The 25,830-nt window shown below is 42.7% G+C and overlaps 1 protein-coding gene across 1 annotated transcript; it reads left to right on the forward strand.

The window, feature by feature from the left end:
* The first annotated feature begins 33 nt into the window (after positions 1-33).
* Positions 34-25,437, forward strand: Qrsl1 (glutaminyl-tRNA amidotransferase subunit QRSL1). Its single transcript, XM_076552363.1, has 11 exons — positions 34-168; positions 7,563-7,722; positions 8,434-8,532; positions 9,834-9,930; positions 14,119-14,286; positions 17,222-17,397; positions 17,478-17,590; positions 19,641-19,833; positions 20,543-20,660; positions 22,644-22,849; positions 24,932-25,437. The coding sequence occupies exons 1-11, from the start codon at positions 145-147 to the stop codon at positions 25,150-25,152; spliced, it is 1,575 nt and encodes a 524-aa protein (XP_076408478.1). The 5' UTR covers positions 34-144; the 3' UTR covers positions 25,153-25,437.
* Positions 25,438-25,830: the final 393 nt, after the last annotated feature.

The following is a 25,830-nucleotide window of genomic DNA, read 5'->3' on the forward strand; positions in this document are numbered from 1 at the left end:
GCCGGTAGCTCGGCCAATCCAAGCGCTCGGTGTTGAAGAGGCCCGTGAGGATCCAAGATGTCTGCGCCCATGTAAGGCTAGTGACCGGCGGCGACTTCTTCCTCCGCTCCGGGCCCCTCTGGTACCGGGCTGAACCTGAGGACTATGCTGGGCCGGACTCTCCGAGAAGTGAGTGGATGTGGCCCGGAGGGGACCCGGGAGGGCGGAGACACTCGAGGACTCCGAGGTCAAGGTCGCCCCGGGTCACCCCGCACGGCTCGGCCCTCCTGGCTGCCTACATTGCTGAGTGGGAAGGGGGATTCGAACCTATCGCTCTTAGGCAATACACCCCATACCCATTCCCAGGAGTGAGGACGTCAGGAGAAATGTTTGCACCGATAAGCCGTGGGGTCATCCCTCCCGCGCGATTTGGGGAAGGGTTCTCAGACCAACCATTTCAACCCTGTCCCGGCTGTGCTCGCTTAGGGGCGGGGCGAATTTGTATCATGCAAAATCCGAACGAAATAATTGGTGGCTTAAAAAAAAAAAAAAAAAAAAAGCTGCATTCTTCAGAGAACCCCAAATGACTAGGATTTCTACTACTGCCTTCTCTCCTGGACATCATGTTTGAACCCCTGCTTAAGCTGCAACCCCATATATAGCAGAAATTTTGACAGCAGTTTAAAGGGGGGCGCGGGTAGGTGGCGGGGTTCCTGAGAGACCGGTGGCCAAAGTTAATTCAAAATCAAAGGCGTTGTGAATCTAAGGTGTTCTGGCAGCGCTCACCGATGCTTCCTCCCTGCTTCACTGCAGCAAGGTTCAACACCATGTTTGCCTTCTCCAGTAATAATGCCTGAATCATCTCAACTCAGAATCGAGACCGTTGTGTGTAATGAATTGCAGAGGGGTTTGTTATGTGTCTTATGGATTGCAGTGGTTCTTTTCTTTTAACCATATGTGCAACTTTTCCAAACTTGTAGACACGTAACTGTTTAATTGCAGGAAGTAAAAACTTAATATTTTCCTAAATCATTTCTCAGCTTGTCACATACCCTTAGTATGAAATTCGTGTATCTTTGGTTTATTGGTGTGAAGGTGCCTGATTCTAAAAATGGCTGTTTGAGTTCTTGGTTTGAGTTTCACTTAAAAAATCATTAAATGGATTTTGATCTGAGATTATTCAGCTATTTCTGATATAGCCCTAAACATGGCCCCACCATTTTGTATAGGGTATTTATTTTATGTATCAGTTCTCAGCACTGATAATTTTCAAATCGAAATATTGGTAAACTGAAAAAAAAAATGGAAGCCTAGATCCTGAAATATCAAATATTCAGCCAATATTTAACTCTTTATTTAAAAATAAGCAAGTATATGCATTTTATGGTATGCAAATTTGTTTTAATCTTTAATAGTAAAATTATGTGTACCAAAGAATTTTTTTGTTTTGGTTTGGTTTTTCAAGGCAGGGTTTCTCTGTGTAGCTTTGGAGCCTGTCCTGGAACTCACTCTGTAGACCAGGCTGGCCTCGAACTCACAGAGATCCACCTGGCTGTGCCTCCCGAGTGCTGGGATTAAATTCATGTGCCACCACTGCCCAGCCCAAAGAATTTTTTTAAATATCTCCTTGTCTTATGTATGTGGATATTTTGTCTGCATGTACATCTGCACACCACAAGTGGGCATCAGATCCCATGGGACTATAGTTCTAGACAGTTGAGAGCTGCCATGTGGGTGCTGGGAATTAATTCAGGACTCCTAGAAGAGCAACCAGTGCTCTCAACTGCTGGGCCACCTTTCCAGCCCCCCAAAATTGTTTTAAAGTAAATTTATTTATGACTTATCCATAAATGATTTGTATACCTTTTTTTTTTTTTAAAGATTTATTTATTTATTAATGTATACAGTGTTTTGTCTGCCTGTATGTCTGCAGGCCAGAAGAGGGCATCAGATCTCACTACAGATGGTTGTGAGCCACCATGTGGTTGCTGGGAATTGAACTCAGGACCTCTGGAAGAGCAGTCAGTGCTCTTAACCTCCCAGCCATCTCTCCAGCCCCTTGTATACCTTCTTACTATACCGATATACCAAGGTTTTGCAAAATTTCTCTGACAGAAAAGGATTGTGTATGGAAAAGGCTTAAGAAACCCTGCCCTAGACTTTAGCTGTAGATAACTTCTGGAGGTCTCTTCCGGATGCCTCATAACACACTCTAAAGCAAAGTGCTGGTATACCAAGCCATCAAGAAAGTAAAACCCAAAGCACAGCTATTATCCATTGGCCCGTAGACTGTCCTTCACATCCTGTATTTGTTAAATCACTAAACCCTCTATAATCTCTTCTGTCACTTACTCTGAATTCTTACTCAACCCTTTTTTTTCATTTATTTTACATAACGACCACAGTTTCCCTTCCCTCCTCTCCTTTTCCCTCTCCCCACCTCCCTTCTACCCTCCCCCCATCCACTCCTCCTCCTTCTCCATTCAGAAATGCAGGCCTCCCATGGGCATCAATAAAGCATGGCACATAAAGTTGAGGCAGGACCAAGCTCCTCCGCCTGCATCTAGGTTGGGCAAGGCAGCCCAGCATGGGGAACGGGTTCCCAAAAGCCAGATCAACAGGGACTGGTCCTGATCCCACTGCTAGGAGTCCCACAAATAGACCAAGCTACACAACTGTTACACACATGCAGAGGGCCTAGGTCAGTCCCATGCAGGCTCCCTAACTGCTAGTCTAGAGTCCGTGAGCTCCCAGTAGTTCAGGTCATCCTCTCTGTGGGTTTCCTGGTCATGATCTTTACCCCCTTTGCTTATATAATCCCTCTGGACTCCAGAGCTCAGCCCAGTGCTTGGCTGTGGATCTCTGCATCTGCTTCCATCAGTCACTGGATGAAGGTTCTATGATGACAATTAGAGCAGTCACCAATCTGACTACAGGAGAAGGTCAGTTCAGGCACCTTCTCCACTATTGCTAGGAGTCTTAGCTGAGGTCATGCTTGTGGATTCCTGGGAGTTTCCCTGGCACCAGGTTTCTCCTTAATCCCCAAATGGTCCCTCCCATCAAGATCTCTCTTTCAATATTCTCCCCGTCTGTCTGGCCGGCCCCCATCCCAACCAACCAAATCCCTCATGTTCCCATACCTCCATCCCCCTCCCTTCTGCCCCCAGTTTACCCAGGAGATCTCTTCTATTTCCCCTTCCCAGGGAAATCCATGCATCTCTCTTTGGGCGTCCTTGTTACCTAGCTTCTCTGGGGTGCTCTTAACCCTGATTCATGTTTTAACATGGATCACCTGGCTTTGTCTGAGGCCAGACTCTCTCAGTCTTTACAACAGTCTGCTTGCCCACTCAGAATCACCTGGGGCTTTAGTTAAGCCTTCTATTGGTTCCCACTCTAGTCTTAATTACATCTGTGTGATTAAAACTAGACTATATGGCTTTAGTAGGGTCTCTGGGTGGATTCTGGTAACAGTATTGAGTCCCTGTCCTGCCCTACCATTTCCCTTTTGTGTCCCCATTTGGGAGGCCTCTTCTTTCTCAACTGGCAGCATTTCAGGAATTATAAATTGTAATGAGACATTTAAATCCATAGGCTTTTAGTAATACTTTTCCCCAAAATACTATCCTACATTGTATGTGACATATCCTACCGTTAGTGAAAAGTCAAATTTGTTCTTTTTGTTGTTGAGGTAGGATCTTGTGCCCAGGCTAGCCTTGCTAAATTTGTTCTCAAAAAAAGAGTGGGAATCCCCAAAACTTGTTTAAAATACAGCCTATTAAAAAATGTGGCCTGGCCAGGCGGTGGTGGCGCACACCTTTAATCCCAGCACTTGAGAGGCAGAGCCAGGCAGATCTCTGTGAGTTCCAGGCCAGCCTGATCTACAGAGTGAGATCCAGGACAGGCACCAAAACTACACAGAGAAACCCTGTCTCGGAAAAACAAAACAAAACAAAAAAGAAGTAAAGCCCAGTGCCGGGTCCTGCCTGACTGTTGACTATTGAACAGTCCTTGAAGAGAGGAGTGAGTATTGAAAAATAATAGATATGAAAAATAGAGATGTAGATGATGAAAAGAAAAAGACAGAGACACAGAATAGCATCCAGAGGGCTCTGGGTCAATACCACAGTGACCCTGATTTTATTCTTCATGAGCTTTTTATACACCAGCAAGGTGAGAGGCAAAAGATCTCCCCCTCTCAAGGACACCAGGGTTCAAGGTACAAAGTACAGATAAATAGAAACACTTCCTTAATTCTCAAAACATCTATTAGCCACACCTTATGGCAAAGCATCCTGTAATTAGGCCTTGAAGTATAAGACACCTGGTAACCACTTCTTAGGCCAAAACATCCTATTATACAGCCTTGCTGGGCAAAACAAACTTGGACTCTCTGACCTTGATTCAAGATGGAGTAAAGCCACACTATGGAGTCTCTGTGGGCTCCTATAGCCCAGGAGGGCAGGCAGCCACAGCTTCAACTCCAGGTGAATCTCAGTGAGTCTCAGTTCCAGGACAACCAAGGCTGCACAGTGAAATCCTGTCTTGGGAAAAAGGTGTGTTGGGAGGTAGTTGCACAAGTGTATTTAGGTTTGACTCTTAGTTTATCCTGGCTTGATCCCAGTTTTCTTGGAGTTAGACCCCAGGCTACTGCAATTAATCCAGTAGTTTGTATGGATTGGCTTCTCAGGGTTCAAAACCAAAAAGATTTTCTTAGCCAGTGTTTTACTGCTGTGAAGAGACACCATGACCACAGCAACTTTTATAAAGGAAAGCCTTTAATTGAGGCTTGCTTTCAGTTTCAGAGGTTTAGTTCCTTGTCATCACAGCAGGGAGCATGGAGGCAGACATAGTGCTAGAGAAGGAGCTGAGAGTTCTATATGCAGATCCACAGGCAGCAGGAAGAGGCACTGGGTTTGGCATGGACTTTTGAAGCCTCAAAGCCCGCCCCTAGAGACACACTTCCTCCAACAAGACTGTACCTTTAAACTACTGCCATTCCCTAAGCATTCAAATATTTAAGCCGATGGGGGCCCATTCTTATGCAAGCAACCACATTCCATTCCTGGGCCCCCATAGACTTATATCCATATCATAATGCGAAAATTCAGTCACTAAAACTTCAAAAGTCTCCATAGTCTGTAACACCCTGCAAAATCAAAATCAAAGCAGATCACATACTTCCAACATACAATGGCACAAAATATACATTACCATTTGAAAAAGGAGGAAAGAGCACAGTGAGAAAATACTGGATCAAAGTAAGACCTGAAACCAGCTGGGCAAACTCCAAACTGCATCTCCTTGTCTGATGTCAAAACACTCTTCAGATCGCCAACTCCTTTCAGCTTTGTTGACTGCAACACACTTCTCTCTCTTGGGCTGGTTCCACTCCCTGTTAGCAGCTCTCCTTGGCAGGTATCCCACAACGCTGACATCTCCAACATCTTGAGGTTCCCAAGGCAATGCAGGCTTCACTTTCACAACTTCACACAATGGACTCTCTGGACACACATTCAGGGACACACATGGCATATGCCTGGCCTCAGTGGCTTTCCTTAGTTGACTCTACCACTTGGCTGAAACTTCCAAGTTCTGCTGCTTGTTGGGGCTAGAGCATGGCCCCCTCGTTCAATCACGTCTGCATCAGCTTTCTGTTGTTGATGGTTTCCTCCATGTCTTAAGCTTTCTCTAATTCCTTTTTACAAGTTGGAAGCTTAGTTGGGTGGAGTCTTGCTCTGTGGTCACCACTCCCTTTATTCCTTTAGCATCAGGATTTTCTTTAAACTTTTTAATCTCCTCAAGCATTGGATTTAGCTCCATTACGTTTCCTGGTGCTCCTTTTCTCCTCAAACTGTACATTTTGATTTTTTCCTTGCTTAACTTGTTCCTTTTCATTATAGATTTGCGTGGGAGTGGCCACTGATAACCACATGGCACAGTCAATACTAGAGTGTCTTGAAATCTCTTCCAGTGCCATTAATCCAAATTCTTCAATTCAGCCTCAGGCTGATTTTTTGGGCAAGGGCAAAAAGCAGCCACATTCTTTGCCATTCCCACAGTTCTCAGCACTAAGAATGTCATTGCTTTGATGATATGTGCAGTAGGCAAAAGCTGATCTTTTGCAGACCGTTCCCCTAAATGCAAACTCCTGTTGCTTTATACATTCCAGACATGAGAATACAGTCAATGTAGAGAACATACTCTACCATGAAAGTAAACATAGAAGTGGTAAGGAGAGTATATTATGAAGTCTCCTTGTCCTGTCCTGTCCTATTGTGTGCCTTTGGACAAATGGACAGCTTCTGGGCTTCCGTTTCTTCATTTGTCCAAGATGGTTAATAATGTCAAACTTCCTAATGAATTGATGAAACAAACCAACAGTGCCTGGCTCTTGGTAAATACTCATTGAGAATTACTTTATTCCAGACCCCCTTGTCTCTGAACTCACATAACAGGTGGATGATGCAGCTCTTTTTGCATATTATCTCCAAAGACAGCCTGATATCATTGACTTCTTGTTACCTGTCCTTTTGTGATCAGCAAATACCTAGTCTTACTTCCTGCAGAACGTGGCAAATAATACTCACTTCATCTCAGGTCTCACTGCCAAATAATAGGTACTGGTCACTTCTCATGCATTTTTTAAAGATCTAATTTTTTTGTGTTTTAATTGTGTCTGTGTTCTTTGTGTATGTGCACATGAGTTCAGGCACTTCGGAGGACAGAGGAGTTGGCTTCCCCAGACCTGGAGTTATAGGCCTTGTGAGCCACCTGAGATGGGTGCTGGCAACCAAACTGGGGTCTTCTGCAAGAGCAGTCTATGCTTTTAACTGCTGAGCTATCTCTGCAGCTCTATTTCTCATGCGTTTTAACCCTTCATCCACCAGCCTTTTTTTTTTTTTTTAATTTCTTTTATGTCCATTGGCATGAGGGTTTCAGATCCGCTGCAACTGGAGTTATAGAGAGTTGTTAGCTGCCATGTGGGTGCTGGGAATTGAACCCCAGGTCCTGTGGAAGAGCAGCCAGTGCGCTTAATGGCTAAGCCATCTCTCCAGTCCCCACCAGCCTTCTTAATGCATAAAAAGACAGAAATTCTGAGAAGTTTATGTAAGATGTATGTGTGTATGTATATCATATGTCTGTGCACTTTTCTGAACACTAGTATGTCTTATCTGAAATGTCCAGTAAATATAAGGGTCTTTTTCAGTGCCATAAAATGCTTCTCTTTGTTCACTGTGTACCCCTTGGGTTACTGTAAGCTGCTCCCTGAACCTACTATCCTCTCCCCATCTATACCCAGGCTGGGCTCAGCTGCCCCAGGCCTGCAAGGCTCACTTAACGACTGTTGTTTGCCCAAGCCTAACTAAGAAACAAAATTAGTCAACAAAGAGGAAGATTGCTCCCCACCATTCGCATCTTGTAGCTGATCAGTGCCGCCCTTGCTTACTGCACTGTCCAAGAAGAGGTTCTCTGGGTTTTGAGCCCAAGCCTCACCTCTGCATTTTGTTTCCACACTGTACTGCTTATGGCTCCCTCAATACAAGAACCTGTAAAGAGACAATTCTGAACTGTCTCTTCTGTAGGTTTCCGCAGCACTGAAACAGGGCCAGGTTACACCCACAGAGCTCTGCAAGAAATGTCTCTCCCTCATCAAGAAAACCAGGTATCTCAATGCTTACATTACTGTATCCGAAGAGGTGGCCTTAAAGCAAGCTGAAGAGTCGGAGAAAAGATACAAAGAAGGTAAATGTAAATTATGTTCAATTGTATATCATTGTTTTCTCTCAAGAGGAACAATTTAGTTGGGTGTAGCAGTGTCTTTCAGTAAGTAAAGCTTTAAACTTAAAACAATCCCTTGTTTAAAGAACTTGTCCTGAGTATTTGGTGTAAATATTATACAGTGCCTATCTGTATTAATTTCCACTGTAAACTTGATTTCTAAAGTTTCATTCTGGAGTTCTCTGTCTCTGTCTCTGGTCCGTCCCCCCCCCCCCCGTGTGTGTGTGTGTGTGTGTGTGTGTGTGTGTGTGTGTGTGTGTGTGTGTGTGTGTCTGCGCGCGCACGCACGTGTTAGGTGGAGCGGCCATCTTGTTTTTAGCCCTCACAGCACTTGGGTTGCAGGCGGGCAGAAGAATAAATCACATGCTGGGCGGTGGTGGTGCACAGGTGGTGGTGCACACCTTTAATCCCAGCACTTGGGAGGCAGAGGCAGGCGGATCTCTGAGTTCGAGGCCAGCCTGGGCTACAAAGAAAGTTCTAGGACAGCCATGGCTGTTACACAGAGAGACCCTGTCTGGATCCCCCACTACCCCTCCATCAAAAGAATAAGGCAGGTGGCCATGCCCGGCTTTTGATGTCAGTGCTGGGATCTGAACCCAGGGCCTCTAGTTGGACAAGCACTCTTCCCTACCGAGCCATCTTTGTACCACCACCCCTTGTGGCCTTTCAATGTAGGTCGGTCCCTTGGAGATTTAGACGGAATTCCTGTGGCTGTAAAAGACAACTTCAGCACATCCGGCATTGAGACATCATGTGCATCAAATATGCTAAAAGGTAAAGTCTAACGATTGCAGCATTGGTGCTTTTGTAAAGTGAGTGCTAAAAGGTAAAGTCTGATGATTGCAGCATTGGTGCTTTTGTAAAGTGAGTGCTAAAAGGTAAAGTCTAACGATTGCAGCATTGGTGCTTTTGTAAAGTGAGTGCTAAAAGGTAAAGTCTGATGATTGCAGCATTGGTGCTTTTGTAAAGTGAGTGCTAAAAGGTAAAGTCTAACGATTGCAGCATTGGTGCTTTTGTAAAAGTGAGTGCTAAAAGGTAAAGTCTAACGATTGCAGCATTGGTGCTTTTGTAAGAGTGAGTGCTAAAAGGTAAAGTCTGATGATTGCAGCATTGGTGCTTTTGTAAAAGTGAGTGCTGTCAGCTTACGATAAAATACTATTACAGCCCTGTGGGAAGACTTAGGATAGACTATTGCCCCTTCACTGCTTGCTCGTTACATCCAGAATTAATTTAGGCGTTGGCCAGCCCCATGAATGAATACTGCTTACGAAGTTTCGGAGCCTTTTCCGGAGGACTTGGTTCTGGCTGGCATCACTCCTATGGACACTGAGAATTCATCCGCTCCTACTCACCGCTCTCGGAACTGTGTAGTAATCCTTAGTTTTATTCTTTAATCTATCAGGCTGGAAACAAGAATGTTTACCAAAATATTTGGATCCTAACAGGAAAAAAAAAAAAAGAGAGAAAGAAAAGGTCCTCGAATGCTGCCCATTAAAAGTGAAATTCCATGAGTCCTCTTTCATTAAGTGGACTGGAGTGGAGTTTGGAACATAGGCTAGCGGGTTTGGGTTGGTTTGGTTTTTTTCAGTCTGTGGTGGGGTGGTGGTGTTGGGACAGTCTCACCATGTAGCCCTGCTGGCCGAGTTTGCTGTGTTATCTGGACTGGCCCTGAAATCACAGAGACTCTCCTGCCTCTGCCTCCTGAGTGCATAGACCTGTTTCTAGCCAAAATTAATAAAAATTACTGCGTGCTATAACATTATCTAAGAAGCAGAAAAAAACTTTTGAGCATAATGATAAGGAATTAGAGTCAAATAAATTAGATCTATCTTACCATCCACCATTTTATAGTACTCTTTAAGTCAATGTTTTCTGATTATAAAAATAGTGAATGATGTACTGTAAAAAATGGGCAGTTGGCAGGAGAAAAATTAACTGGAAGGAAGTACAACTTGCTATTTAAATTAAGAGTAATTTACACTCCAATAGTAATTAATTAAAGTTTAAAATCATGCTTCCTCCTCATTGTTTTCTCTCATATAATATAATATATAGTAAAGATACTGTTTCTCCAGGTTATATACCGCCTTACAATGCCACAGTCGTTCAGAAGCTGTTGGATCAGGGAGCTCTACTCATGGGGAAAACTAATTTAGATGAGTTTGCTATGGGGTAAGTAAATGAGGTCTCCCTCTCTTTTTGTTTAACATCTGTGCCTTTAATTTCACTGCACATAGGTACCTAAAGGTAGCAAGGTTGCTTGAGGATTCTTTTTTAAACGTCTACTTTTCTTATTTTTATTTATGTGTAAGAGAAAGACTGTAGGGGACTGCAGGGCCAGTGGAGGCCAGAGCAGGTCACTGAATCCCTTGGAGCTGGAGTGGCAGGCAGTTGAGAGCCACCCCTATGGGTGCTGAGAACCTCTCCACAAGCTCTAAACTGCTGAGCCAAGTCTCCAGCTGCTTCATGAGGACTGTGACGTGGGCGTCTTAGTCCCTGTGAAAGCTTATCAGTTGTCTAACAAGTGTGTAGATACATCATTTGGGTTTAGAATGTATTTCCCTGGTGAACGATGCTGGTAAGTGCCTTCTTGTGTGCCGATTTTGCCATTTGTGTATCTTCAGTTGGTTTATTTATTAGGTTGTAAGAGTTCTTTCATATATTCTAGATCCAAGTACGTTTTCCAAGGTGGTTTGCAAATCTGTTCTCAGAGTCTTTGGCTTATCTTTCATTCTGTCTGTATTAGTTGCTTTTGTCTTTGCTGTAATATAGGTAACTGACAAATCACCCTAAGGAAAGAAGGGCTTATTTTGGCCTACAGTTTGGGGGTACCAGGCAGGAAAGACATGGCAGCCGGAGCCTGAGGCTCAGAACACATGCCCTGTGCAGTCAGGAAGCAGAGCAATGACTGTCTCTGCTCAGCCAGCTTTCTCTTTGTGTAGTCAGGGCCCTGACCCGTGGGATGGTTCAGGAATGTGCTGCCCGAAGTTAGTGTGTGTCTTCCCACTCTGCTAGCCCGAGGCTGTGTCCTAGGTGATGCTACATCCTAATTTCAATCAAGTCCAGCTTATCAGTTTTCTCTTTCGTGATTCATGCTTCTATGTTGATCTCTACTGATGCTTCCAGTAGTCCTTATCCAGACCCAAAGAACAGGTTTTTATAGAGTGAGCTGTTATATTTAAATGTCACCATGTAGTGTAAGTTTTTTGTATATCGTGTGAATATAATTCAGTTTTTTACATATGGACATTTTAGTCCCACCACTGTTTAGACAAGACAAGCTTGTCCTTGTTCTCTGCAAACACATACATGTAAACTTGAGTCAGTATCTGTCTTGACGCTGATGGCAATAGTCTCTCACTTTGTTCTTTTTCAAGTCACTGCACGTGCACTGCGGCCCTGTTTTAAAGTCACTGCACATGCACTGCGGCCCTGTTTTAAAGTCACTGCATGGGCACTGCGGCCCTGTTTTAAAGTCACTGCATGGGCACTGCAGCTCTGTTTTAAAGTCACTGCACGTGCACTGCGGCCCTGTTTTAAAGTCACTGCATGGGCACTGCGGCCCTGTTTTAAAGTCACTGCATGGGCACTGCGGCCCTGTTTTAAAGTCACTGCATGGGCACTGCAGCTCTGTTTTAAAGTCACTGCATGGGCACTGCGGCCCTGTTTTAAAGTCACTGCATGGGCACTGCAGCTCTGTTTTAAAGTCACTGCACATGCACTGCGGCCCTGTTTTAAAGTCACTGCATGGGCACTGCGGCCCTGTTTTAAAGTCACTGCATGGGCACTGTTTGTTTTCCCCATAAGCTTTAGCAGCTTCCTTTGAACTGGCCTCTGTCTGTATCTTCTAATTCACAAATGCCATGAGTTTGTGCCAGTTGAGATTTTTGTTTATTTTTTCTCAGCAATGCTTTTGAGATTTTCCAATGTAAGTCTTTTATAGAGCTTTTGTGATTTATATTTTCGACTACAGTTTTTAATTTATTTGAACATGTACAAGTAGAGTTCAGAGGACAATTCAGGGAGTCTATCTTTTCCCCCAACATGTGGATAACTAGGCATTGAATTCAGGTCGTCAGACTTGGCAGCAAGTGCCTTAGCCCACTGAGCCACATTCTAGTCCTGACTTATTTTATGCTATAGTTTTTCAGTTTCTAATTATTTATAGCAAATGCATAAAAACATATTTTTTTTTCTTTCTATATTGGCCTCCTAGACCTGTTAAAGTTCGTGTGTTAGTTCTAGTTGTTCTTTGTAGGTTCTTTGGACTATTTTGTGTAGATAGCGGAGACAGTTTTATTTTGTATTTCTTATTTATCTATATTTTGCCTTGGTGAGCCAGTTAAGACTGTCAATGAAGTGTTGAAGAAAAAGTGTACAATGGGGAGGTGGAGAGATGGCTCAGCAGGTAAGAATGCTTACTGCTCTTGCAGAGGACCTGAGTTCGGTTCCCAGCAACCACACGAGTAACTCACAAACACCTGTCACTTCAGCTTCAGGTGACCTGACACCCGCTTCTGGCCTCTGTGGTCATCTGCACTCATGCATAGACATAAACATATATGTAGCTGGAGAGTTTTCTCTCCGGGTCCCGCCAAGCCCCGCAGTCCGACAGCCCACTTATAAAATAAACACACAGATGCTTATATTATTTAAACTGTTTGGCCTAATGGCTCAGGCTTCTAGCTATCTAGTTCTTACATCTTAAATTAATCCATTTCTATAAATCTATACCTTGCCTTGTGGCTCGTGGCTTACCGGCATCTTCACATGCTACTTGTCATGGTGGCGGCTGGCAGTGTCTCCCTCCGCCTTCCTGTTCTCTCCATTCTCCCCTCTGTTAGTCCTGCCTATACTTCCTGCCTGTCTACTGGCCAATCAGTGTTTTATTTATAGACCAATCAGAGCAACACATTTGACATACAGACCATCCCACAGCACATATACAAATAATTAAAGTTGGGGGTGAGGGGCAGGTGTAAAGCAGATAACCTTGCCTTGTTCCTGATACTACGGAGGAAAATAGTCCATCATTCACCAAAAGCACTTTAAATTTTTCCACTTTATAATTCTTTTCACATTTATAATATTTGTTTGATCAGTGTCCCTGTTTTGTAGAACAGGGTAGCCCTGGACTACCGTGTTTATTGTGATATCTCTTAGTGCTCTAGTGACCTCATCCATGGAAGTAAACTTGGACATGGATTTTTAGGATATTTTCTTTTCTCAGCTGATCAAAATTAACATGGCCAAAGAGGAAAAAGTAGACTTAGTATGTCTCCAGTGTGACTCTTTGAGGACACTCAGTTACATATGAGTCAGCTGGAAAATCATCACCTACGTCTAAGCATGCATAAGCATCACCTATGTCATAGCAAGAAGTATGTAGCAAGCCTAAATCAAGAAGCATTCTATTGATGTTTTTTCATTAAAACAAAAAGATGCTGTGAAAATGTTCCACAGTAGGAAGTTAAAGAATGTAAAGGCTAAAATGATAAAATTTAGAAAACCTGTTAAAAAAGTCTTGACTTAAGCAAAAATCTTTTTTTCTAGGACACAAAATAATTCAAAATAAAAACTGGTAGGTTGGGATTGAGTAAACTAAGAACTTTTGAAATATGCTACTTCAAAGTGATAAATCCAAGAAAAACTGTTATATAAAATATATAGTACTTTAGTTGATATGTTGGCCCATGCCTGAGGCAGAGGCTTGAACTTAAGAAGCTATCTCTTAAGTTCAAGGTCAACCTGGGAGCTGCCTGTCTACCCACCCTACCCAAAATGCTGAGATGACAGGCATGTGGCTGTCTTTCTCATGTGTTAGGAATTCAAATTAAGGGTCTCGGGCTTGCATTACAAGTGTTCTTACACGCTGAGCTACTCCTCATCCCTCGGTTGGGGTTTTGTTTGGGTTTTGAGACAGGTTTCACTCCAGCCCAGGCCTGCCTGGGATTCATAGACATCATCCTGTCTCAGCCAACTAAATGCCGAGATGGAAGGCGTGAGCCACCATACCCGATGCTTTTCAAACTTGAACCGTCTGGTTAAGGGGGGGATTCCTTTAAAAGATTTCCTAGTTGTCTGAATGCGTGTGACTCTTCAACAGAAAGAGCAGAACTTCCAGGGGAAATCATCTTTAATTGGTTTGGATAATCAACGGGGATAAGTCTTCCCTTAGCGAGTAATTTTCATTTCCACCACCAACTTCTGCCACCCTCCTTAGCTGCCTGTTGAGAGCTGCATGTCAGTAGTCTCAGCCCTTTTCAGCTCAAGCTACAGTGGGTTAAGAAAGTTCCCTGAGTTTCCCTGGGGACAGAAGAGGAAGTTTTTCTGAGGTACTGCTTTGCTTCTTCCTCTCAGATCTGGAAGCACAGACGGTGTGTTTGGACCAGTTCGAAACCCCTGGAGTTATTCGAGGCAATACAGAGAAAGGCGGCAACGTGATGCACAGGAGGATTCCCATTGGCTGATAGCTGGAGGGAGCTCAGGGGGCAGCGCGGCCGCCGTGGCAGCCTTCACGTGCTTTGCGTAAGATGCTCCTGTCTGTGTTAAACCCACCCAAGTGTAACTGTCAAACTACATGAAAACCCAGCAGCAACAGAATTCAGACCCTGGTATTCGTATTTCTTTCTGGTGAGCTGTTTGTGTTCAAAGTATACTCAGCTTTAGCCCACTAAGTGAACTTTGGACATTAAAACTTAATTTAAAATAACATTTTATCTTTTCTTCTGTAGTCTCTGGTTCTTTAAAAACATGGCTTTATGGATCTTACCAAATAAAACATTGAACATGAGTAGACTTCATGAATATCATTTTTTAATAATTTATTCTGGCGTCAGTTCACTATGCAAATGACAGTGTTTTAGTTCATTGCTGCAGAGCTGCGGGTGGTGATTTATCCTTCAGAAAATCTCTAAAAAGGAAAAAATTCCCTTAATATGTATATACGGGATATTTACAATGGTGTTTCCGTAACTCTGCGGCTGAAGGTGCCTGCCGCTAAGCAGAGCGTTTCGGCCTCCTTAGGAGCTGATTGCCTGTCATATGTCAGTAAGAACCCATCAGCCATGTTTGAAGTGCCACTGTTAAAAACATCTCTTTCTTTTTCTAGGGAGAGCTGGTATCTGAAGTGTGGTCTCAGTTACAGCCAGGTTGACTTCAGTCTTTGTGTAGCAGACAATGGCCTCAAACTCCTGATCCTCTTGCCCAGCTCCCAAGGGCTGAGGTCATGTGCCACCACTCCTGGCCCTCCAAACATCGTTAACCACCTAAAGAATAGGAAATACTGATTTATTTTATCAGTCTCAATTTAAGTTGAATGTGTTTCCTCAGTAATCTAATAAGTATATATTTCCCCTCTCTTTAATTATCCACTAAAACTATATTCTTTCACAGGCATTGCAACCAATAATTTATTTACATATTTTAGAACTATGGAGCAGTAGTTTCCTCAGACTTTTTTTCATATTGCTGAAATCTTGTTAAGAAGAAAAGCCATTTCATTTATCTCTGGAATGTTATAGCATTGCATTAATATTAATGAGAGTTCTGACATGTTAGAATGCAGGATCAGGTGCATTTTTTTCCTACCCTCATCATCCCACTTAGTGTTATCTTTCTGAATCGACTTTGAGAAGATGGCATTTTGACACATAATTCCTATGGAAATGTAGGTTTTACTTTTACACAGCCGTCAGTGAATGCTAATAAGAGACAGTATCTTTTTAAAATTATGAAAGCAACAGACTGATTTTGTAGTTAAATGGACTTGGTGAGAAAGGAAATATAATTTGCATTTTCTGTAGAGCGCAAGTGGCATGTTATTGTTAGGAACATTATTCAGTCCAAAGCATTGCTTTCAATATAATCAGTAGATTATATATGTATATATAGTCGGTAGAAATACCAACCAAAAGTAACTTCAGGTTGAATGTCTCCAAACTGTCAGGTAGTCTGCTTTTGTCTCCCTGACATTGATTTATTTGTTTTATTATAGTTTTTAAATTAAGAAGATTCTTGGAGTATTATTGAGCCACATAGAAAGAATGAGACAGGGCACTGTGGGGTGATGTAGAAAGTTACTTAAGGTACCTTAAGTGGAAACAAGTTCTGAATACTGCATATAACTCCTGTTTAGAGTAGTCACTGCTTCAGCATGGATGTTGGTCGTACATGGGGTATCTGGATGAAAGGGTGTAACAGGGCTGTTGTGGGTGCTACATGAGACAATTTTTACTTCTATATCATATACTTTAAATTTTGCAGTAGGCATATACTATCCAACAGCATTGTTTTTAAATAATTGTTTAACATTTCAGTTGTGGTAAAATATGTATGTGTAATTTTGCAATTAATCTGCAAAACTTGTTTTCATTTTGGAAAACTGAAACCAGCGCCCGTTAACTGCCCCCACCCCAGTCTCTGGCAGCCTCCTCCCTGCTCTCTCTGGATCTGCGTGCGCTGGGAACTTCCTGCATGTGCTTTCTGCATTGTCCTCTTGTGACCGGCGTGCTTCATGTGGTTTCTTCTTCTACATGATATATGGTCTGAACCATGATACTTTTTTTTTAAAATAAGAACAGCATATATTCTCTAGGTGACTGGGCTGAGAAATGAGCTTTCACTTTGTTGAGTAATGAAAAGTTTTTCAAAATTTAAGAAGTTTTTTTTAATCAGATTAACCAAAATTTTAAAAACTACTACTTAGTGATGATACTGAAATATTAAAACACAGTTCACTAGAAGTAAATATATGAATTGGCCTAATCTGCAACAAGTAATGTGATTACATAGGTTAAGAATTTATAACAACAAACAGACCCTCTTGTTCACTAACCCTGCTTCTTAGAAGCCAGCAACCTAAAAGCAATCAACATGAGCAGAGATTTATGTGTAAGGTGTTTAACAACAAAGGTTTGCTGCAAGTTCTCGTTCCAGATGAAAACAACATTGTGCAAATTACAGTATGTCTTTAGCCATGACTCTAAATGGGAGAGCAAAGGCTTGGGATCTGGGTTTCTGCAGAGAGTGTTTAGTTTATGAAAGCATACTGCCTGTTGTTACATGACATATTTTATTTACACATATTCTCAATTTTTACATTTTTAATGGCAGCAGGGGGTCACTATAAACAAACCAAAAAAGGATGGAAACTTACAATTACGAAATGTTCTCCAAAAAAGAAAAACACATTTTAAAAAGAGTTGAAAGGCCAGGCACAGTGGTACATGCCCATAATTCCAGCACTCAGGAGGCAGAGGCAAGAGGGAGGGTTGATTCTGTCAAAATGTTAACAGTGTTTGTTGCTGGGTCTTCGTGCTTTTCTATACCATATGAATCCTTTGAGATGAGTATGGATTACTCCATATAATTAAGGGAAAGTACACTTTAAAATAGTAGATCCTGATACAATTAAAGAGTGTCATTCCTCTAAAAAGAATTCTCCTTCACCCTTCAATCCCAGGGCTCTAGGGTCGGATACTGGAGGCTCCACCAGAAACCCTGCTGCCCACTGTGGCCTTGTTGGTTTCAAACCAAGTTATGGCTTAGTTTCCCGTCATGGCCTCATTCCCCTGGTGAATTCGATGGATGTGCCAGGAATCTTCAGCAGATGTGTGGATGATACAGCGACTGTGTTAGGTATCTCTGTGGTTACGTATTATTTGAAAGTCTCACTGTAAAACAATATGTCTGTCACACATAAGGATTCCTTCTTGCAGGTGTACTGGCTGGACATGACCCCAAAGATTCCACCACAGTACAAGACCCTATTAAACCATCCATGATTCCCAGTGTGATGGATGTGAGCAGACTGTGTATAGGAATTCCAAAGGTAACTTCTTTTCATTACTTTTCAGAAAAGCTGGCTGGTCAAATGCAGAGCACAGACTTGGGAGGTGGACTGGCTGTTTTTGAATGCCTCTACCACCTCTTCAATTGGCCATGTGTACTTAAGCATGTAACTTCTCTTCCTAAGCCCAGTTTCTCCCTTATGAAACAAGGGTGATAGAAATACACACCCTGAGAGTTGTGGGGATCCAGTTTGATTACCCTATAAAACAAGGGACTGTAAACTTCCCTTGGAAAGAAAGTGATTCTGTTTGGGGCTTTGTAGATCATAGATCTGGGCTTTATATCTCAGCTATTATAGTGAAAAGGCAGCCATAAGCAATATGTAAATGAAGAAATATGTCTGTGTACCAATAAAATTTTAGTTTTAAAAGTGGATGACTATCACATCTTACCTGTGGTTACAGTTTGCTGATCCCTGTTGTAAAAGACATAGGAATACCTTCTCTAGTAAGGCCCCATTAAGTGTTATCACGTTTATTTTTATTATTGCCATTTAGACTATACCTATTAACAATAGCAATTAATAATCTATACATGTAAGTAATAAGTTACTGACACTTTAAAATTAAAAAAATCAGGTGTGTGTGTTTGTATGTGTGTCTATGTATGTGTGTTTTGTGGGTTTTTATTTAAATTTTAATCTATTCTTAGAAATAGCTATGGATGTGTATGGATATTTTACCTACATGTATACTTGGTACTGTGTGTGGGCCTGGTGCCTGGGAGGCCATAGATGCCCTGGAAGTGAAGTTACAGGTGGCTGTGAGCTGTCTGATGGAGGTGCTGGGAGTTGAACTCATGTCCTTTGGGAGAACATCCAGCGCTCTCAACTGCTGAGCCATCTCTCTAGCCCTCTTATATGTAGGTGTGTGTGTCTTCATGTGGCTATATATACATAAGTTCAAGTACCCACAAGGCCAGAGACATCAGCTCTCTGGAGTTGGAGGTGCTGGTGAGCCACTGAGGTAGGTGCTGGCGATCAAGTTCAAGTGTAATAAATAAGAGCTCTAAACTGCTGAGCCCAGCCTGACTTCCAGTTCAGTACCCTCCTGCCTTTCTCTCAAATGCTGAAATCCAGGTATGTACCACCTTAGCCAATTATATACCTGACAATATATTAATATTTAATTTTAGGAATCTTTTAGGAAAACAAATAATGCAGAATAATGAGGCTTCTTAATTTTGGCACCATTGGTATTTTATTCTAGAAGGTTCTGTGGTGTAAAGCCATCTTTTGCATCCCTGGCTTCCACCCCTATCCCGTAGCATCCCTCACCACTACAACTCCACAGTCAAAGCATCTTCAGACATTATCAGATGATGCCCTTACTACAGGGAATTGCCACTTGAAAAGACTTTCATCAAGATAACTATCTGTACTTTCTTTAAAAAACAAGATAGACCGAAGCTTTAGAAGTGAACCTAGTTGAATCCTAGATCCCGTGTTGGTGTGATGACTAGTGTTAGGAATGCTACTTTACTTCCCTATTCTCAATACTTTTCATCCATAGAATGAGGGATGATGACACCTGTGTAATGGAAGCGTGAAAGCGTAAACTGAGAAAACCTCTGAAAACTATCAGCGGAGTATTTGAGACACAGTGAACACTTAACAGACAGGAGTCCCCAGTCAGATCACCAGGCTTTATACCGTGTCCAGCTAATACTGTCCAGTACTGTGCTCACATGCCATCAGCATTTCTAGTCTAGTCTTCCTAGGTACCCACCTGCTGTATTATCAGGGGTTTAGCGTAGTGTATTGCCAAAGATTTTATTTTATTTTATTTATTTATTTATTTTTTTTTTTTTTGGTTTTTCGAGACAGGGTTTCTCTGTGTAGCTTTGCGCCTTCCCTGGGACTCACTTGGTAGTCCAGACTGGCCTCGAACTCACAGAGAGCTGCCTGCCTCTGCCTCCCGAGTGCTGGGTTAAAGGCGTGCGCCACCACCGCCCGGCTCAAAGATTTTAGTATAGAGATGTTTATGAGTCTATACAGACTTTCTTGTGTTTTGTTTTGTTTTCCCTCTAAGGAATATCTGGTACCAGAGTTGTCAAATGAAATACGGTCTCTCTGGTCCCAAGCTGCTGACCTCTTTGAATCTGGGGGTGCCAAAGTGATTGAAGTCTCCCTGCCACATACCTGCTACTCAATTGTCTGCTACCATGTGCTATGTACATCAGAAGTGGCATCGAATATGGCAAGATTTGATGGACTACAATATGGTAAGATGGCTGCTTTGGGGTTGTTTAAGATACCACAGACATTTGAATGGTTCACATACTGGTTATTATTCGGGAAGGTAAATCAGTAAATCATTTTTTGCCTCTATTATTTTAGTATTGAACTTACGGTATTCATCATAACTCTTTCTTATGTTTGATTCTCTGGACTGAAGGGATTGTCTTTGTGTGTCCAGCCCATCTGATGTAGTGTCTGACAAGGTGGAGCTCAATCAAAGTTTGCATGGATAGATGGCTGAATGGATGGTTGGGTGAATGGGTGGGTAGTTGAATGGGTGGAGGATAGATGAATGGATGGATGGATGGATGGATGGATGGATGGATGGATGGATGGATGGATGATGAATGGATGGATAGGATACATGGGTAGATGGATGATGGATAGATAGGATACATGGGTGGTGGATGATGGAATGGATGGATGCATGGATGGATGATGGATGCATGGATGGATGGACAACACATGGTTGGACACATGCGTGGGTAGATGGATGGATGGATGACAAATCTTTTTCATGGTTCTTTTCTCTCCATGGTTAGTTCTCATAACTAACTGGTCAGTCAGTCACAAAGCAAATAAAGAAAAAGGAACTTGGACAGGAAAGTTCTCTAAGATCCACATTGTTCATAATACTATTTCACAGCCAAACCTTTAATTCTTTTTCAAGTAATATTTACCTCTTGTTCTCAGGCCACAGGTCTGGCATTGATGTGTCTACTGAAGCTATGTACGCTGCAACCAGACAAGAAGGGTTCAATGATGTGGTGAGAGGAAGAATTCTCTCAGGAAACTTTTTCTTATTAAAAGAGTAAGACAATTGCTTTAAGAACTTTTAATACTCTTGAAACCTTAAAATTTTTATATACTTGCTTAGTTAGCAGGGTCCTTGCCTAGATGTCTAAGGCCCCAGGTTTGATATCCAGCATCAATATTGTGGTAGTGCATACCTGTAATCCCATTACTGGGGTAGTGGAGGCAGGAGGTTCAGAAGTTCAAGGTCATCATTGGTTGCATAGTGAGTTCAAGGCCAGCCTGGGACATGAGATCCTATTTAAAAAAAAAAAAAATTAAAGAATAAGGAGCTGGTAAAGAGCTCTTGCTGCATAATCATGAGGACCAGAGTTCCGACCCCAGCTCCTACATAACAAACTGGGCATCCTGTGCATGCCTATAACCGTAGATCCAACAGGGGTGGAGACAGGAGGATCACTGGGATTTGTAGGGAAAGACCATGCCTCAAAGGAATAGGTGGAGATTAACAGAGGAGGGCACCCGCCTTTGCATCTCTATAGAGCCCAGTGGTCAAATGGTGCAGGAAGAGTGCATCATGATGTTTTCATAGCACGCTCCTGGGATTAACAACAACAAAAATCACTTTTCTCTCTTCTTGTATTTGGATCTCAAAGGGACTGGAGCTGTCATGTCCAGTTCCACACTTGAGGAGCCTACGGTGTAAAAGAGTCCAGGAGCAGCTGAAGAGTTTTCTTCTTCTCTCTCCTTGTGTCACTGATTTATGGTTCTGTCTGTGTCTGGCTTTCCCCCTAATCTTTTAATAGTATTTGAGCATCCTTCATTTAATTTTTCCTCTGCCCTCTTAGACTAAACTGTTCATAAAATACAAAACCGTAACACTGTGTGTTTTCCTTGTTTCTCTTGTTGGAACCTGCTTCTCAGGACTGTTTCCTACTATCTAATTCAGGCAGATGTGAGACTAGTTAGTTGTCATTACACTGTAGATAGTCTGAGACATAGTTCAGGCAGATGTGAGACTAGTCATCATTACACTGTAGATAGACTGAGACATAGTTCAGGCAGATGTGAGACTAGTTATCATTATACTGTAGATAGACTGAGACATAGTTTAGGCAGATGTCAGACTAGTTATCATTACACTCTAGATAGACTGAGATATGATAGAAAATTGCATAAGCCTTTGAGACCCAAGTTTGTAACCTTTTATACCTAGAAAGTAACTTAATCACATCGTATCTCACCCTAAAATAAATGCTCTGGTTTAGCAATTTCCCGACTGGGCAGTATTATTTTATGGTTATTTGATAGAATTGCATCTAGTAGTGAATTCTAATGAATAAATTTCAATGATAAAGTTTTAGAATAACAGTACAGTTGAACAAAACTCATTATTATAAGTTGTTAGGATTTAGTTGGGCAGTGGTGGTGGCACTTGCCTTTAATCCCAGCAATTGGGATGCAGAGGCAGGCACATCTCTGAATTTAAGGCCAGCTTGGTCTATAGAGCAAGTTCCAGGACTGCCAGGGCTACACAGAGATATCTTGTCTCCAAAAAACAAAAAAAGAATCTTAGTGGTGTACTGCGGGTGTGGTGACCAGGTCTTTATTCCAGCACTAGCTGGGGTCTCCATAGTGAGTTCTAAGCCAGCCGTGCTACATAGTGAGACCGTCTCATACAATAGAATAGCAATTGGCTACATAGTGAGACTGTCTCATACAATAGAATAGCAATTGGCTAGCAAGATGACTCAGTAAGTAAAGGCACTTTAGGCTGATTGATACTTGAGTTTAATTCTAAGATCCACATTGTGGAAGGAGAGGTGACTGGCTGCTTGTCCTCAGACCTCTACTCACTCCCTTCCTCGCTCCCTCCCCCACAGAGTAAATAAATAAATAATAATAATAATAGTCTTGCGGTCCCTGATGGTAAAGCTGAGCATCCAGTGGTTCTTTTAATAAGTCTAATGTAAGAGAACTGCCTTTAAAAACAAAACAGAAACAGAAAAAGCCTTTAAGATATCTTTGTATTTTTCCACAGAAATTATGAGAATTATTTCATCAAAGCGCAGAAAGTGAGGCGTCTCATTGTGAGGGATTTCCTGAATGTCTTTGACTCTGGCGTGGATGTCCTGCTGACTCCCACCACCCTGCGCGAGGCAATGCCGTACTTGGAGTTCATCAAAGAAGACAACAGGACGCGAAGTGCCCAGGATGATATTTTCACACAAGCTGTAAATATGGCAGGTGAAGATTCCTTTCGGGGATGTTGGGGTTTTCTTCCAAGTTTAGACAGCCCCCCTGGTCTTTAATTCAGCTTCTAGCAGAATTGTTTCCTAAACACAGTACCCTTCCCTCACCGAGGGAGTGTGTGTGCGTGGCCTGTGTGTGCGAACTGTATACGAACATTTTCTTAACCAGTATGCAGTATTTTTATTTTCAAAATATTGAAACATATATAAAGCTTTAAAGGTAGTGTACTGTGTTCTGTATGCCCTTACCTAAGTCTATCCTTGTATCTTGCTTCAGCTCTCTTCTGTCTGTCTTTCTACCCATACCACCTCCCACACACTGTACTGAGCTGTCTCATTTGAAAAAAACCTAGACGTGACATTTCACAGCTGAGTAATTTAGCACAAATCCTCCCTAAACACATTGGCACATCAGAGAAAACTAATAGAAGTCCAATAATAATCTAAATATAGTCCATATTTAAATTTTCTCAGCAATGCTAAAAATGTCTTTTAATGTTGTTTTGCCCTTATATCTACTTTTTGTTTGTTTATTTTGTTTTGTTTTGTTTTGTTTTTTTCCCCTTTGGTTTTTCAAGACAGGATTTTTCTGTGAAACAGTCCTGGCTGTCCTGGAACTCACTGTGTAGACCAGGCTGTCCTGGAACTCACTGAGCTCCCCCTGCCTCTGCCTCTGGAGTGGTGGGATTAAAGGTGTATGCCACTACCTCCCAGCTCTACTTTTGTTCATAGTTTTTAAAGGTTTACAGTAATCACCAGGTTCTATCTGTTATTGTTTGTGGAACTACACCAGGCTGTAGTTCAGGCACCAGATGCTGAGCTTACCGCTCTTCTGTTTTTTCTTTTTACTCTTTTGTTCCTGAAGGACCGAGACTTCCCTTTTATTATTCCTTTCATGTTTAAACACATTCCTCTACTTTTCTTTTAGGGTAGGTCAGCTGGCTGCAAATTCTCTAAACTTTCCTCATGTAAATGTCTAGGTTTTCCTTTACAGGTGTTCTTGCTGGATATGGGGTTCTGGGTCGAGTGTTCTTTATCTGAGGACTCTTGAACAACGGCAGTGCTCACCTCAGATCCCAGGGCTTAGGAGGCATGGGGGGTTCACAGCAGCGGAAGGGGAAAGGGATGAGTAAGCGAAGTGCCAGGAGGGCTGTGATGAGCCCACTTCTGGTGTTAAGCTAAAGTTCTTTACTAGAAAAGGAAGCCTGCTGAGCCACTTTCCCAGTCCTCACTCTCTGAAGTCCCCACCTCTTAAATGTTTCCTCCTAAGGGACAGCTGAAGGACGAGTTGAGGCTGCTCAGGCCCATTCACCAGACTGCTTCCTTATAATCGGGTTAAAGGAACGTTTTTAGCAGAAAATCGCATTCTTCTTACTCAGGGAGCAGTTATAGTCATTGGTCCCACTCTGGGAAACTGCGTTGTTTGCTTGGGAAGGTCGCTCGTGGGGCTGGGGAGAGGGCCCATGGGTAAAGCCCTTGCTGCATTCCAGCACCACTGGGTCACCCAGCACCACACGAAGCCAGATGCAGTAGTGTGCATCTGCAGCTGCAATGCTCCCATAGCACGATGGGAGGAGGAGACAGGAGACACCCTGAAGTTAGCAGGCCAGGCAGCCTGCATGCACAGTCGTGAGCAAGGGTCTCGGATTCGGATATATCCACGTGTGTGCACACAAACACAGAGAAAACAAAGAGCTAGCTGGCCAGACCATTGCTAAGCAATTCATGTGTCTTATCCCGGTTTTACTGCTGGGATGAAACACCATGACCAAAACAAGTTGGGAAGAGAGTGACTTCCTCTTCCACATCACAGTTCATCATCGAAGGAAGTCAGAACAGGAACTCAAGCAGGATAGGAACCTGGAGGAAGGAGTTGATGGAGAGGTGAAACTCACTCTGTAGACCAGGCTAGCCTCAAACTCACAGAGATCCACCTGCCTCTGCCTCCCGAGCGCTGGGATTAAGGGCATGGGCCACCACATCTGGCTGTCATAGTTTGTTTTAAGCCTTATTCTGTCTTTATCTATGAGCACAGGGAAGGAGGATTCATCAGTGATGGCTTCTTTCTCTTCCTCAGGCTTGCCAGCAGTGAGTGTCCCTGTGGCTCTCTCAAACCAAGGGTTACCGATAGGACTGCAGTTAATTGGACGTGCGTTTTGTGACCAGCAACTTCTGGCAGTTGCCAAATGGTTGGAAAAACAAGTCCAGTTTCCTGTTATTCAGCTGCAAGACCTCCTGGATGATGGCTCGTTGGTTCTTGAAAATGGAAAGTTAGCTTCTGTTTCTCTAACCCAGTAGTGATCAATGAGTCAAGCAGTTGGCTGGGAGTGGGATGCAGGGATCCAGCGCCAGGCCTCAGGCTCGCCAGGCAAGCCCTCTGCCGCTGGACAGACTCTCCACCGCTGTGATGTGCAGTTAAATGACTCTTAAGAGGTGCTGCTCTCCAGAGCGCCCAGGGATCTTTCTTAGCTATGTGACTGGGTTCACTTTCAACTCTGTCTGTCCTGGGAATCACTTTTTCAAATCTTTATGATGTTGTTAATTGTAATATTTGTACATTCATTAAAGAACTGTTCAATTCAAGTACTGAGTTTTACTATAACACAAAAATACAAGCTCCTAAAAACAATGCATTCTACATCATTTTCATTAAAAAGAACAAAAATTAGAGTAAAACTAAGTTTAGTAGTGAATGTCTGAAAATGTGTACATTTCTAATAACAAAATACTAACAGTGCAATAACATTAGCTCCTGAGGTGACTGGTGTGGTTCTGACAGGCAGTTCGTTCTGTGGTAGAGTTTGCCTCCGTGGCATGAGAAATGCACACAAGCAGGCAGGACGTGCCCTGCTGGAAGCTCTGGACATGGGAGGAAGTGCGGCCACCAGGCCCGGAACCACAGAAGGCTGGGCGGCTCCTCAGCCAGTCTCCAGATTCTTTTTGTTTCTCTGGAAAGAGTTAAAATGACAGAACTCC

Source organism: Peromyscus maniculatus, chromosome 16, assembly GCF_049852395.1.
Source record: "Peromyscus maniculatus bairdii isolate BWxNUB_F1_BW_parent chromosome 16, HU_Pman_BW_mat_3.1, whole genome shotgun sequence".
Lineage (NCBI taxonomy): Eukaryota > Metazoa > Chordata > Mammalia > Rodentia > Cricetidae > Peromyscus > Peromyscus maniculatus.

Coding starts and splice junctions, on each gene's coding strand:
- Qrsl1 (XM_076552363.1), top strand. CDS start 145: ATGCTGGGCCGGACTCTCCGAGAA. Junction 9,931..14,118: donor TTAGATGAGTTTGCTATGGG/GTAAGTAAATGA, acceptor TCTTCCTCTCAG/ATCTGGAAGCACAGACGGTG. Junction 17,591..19,640: donor TGTGTATAGGAATTCCAAAG/GTAACTTCTTTT, acceptor TTTCCCTCTAAG/GAATATCTGGTACCAGAGTT.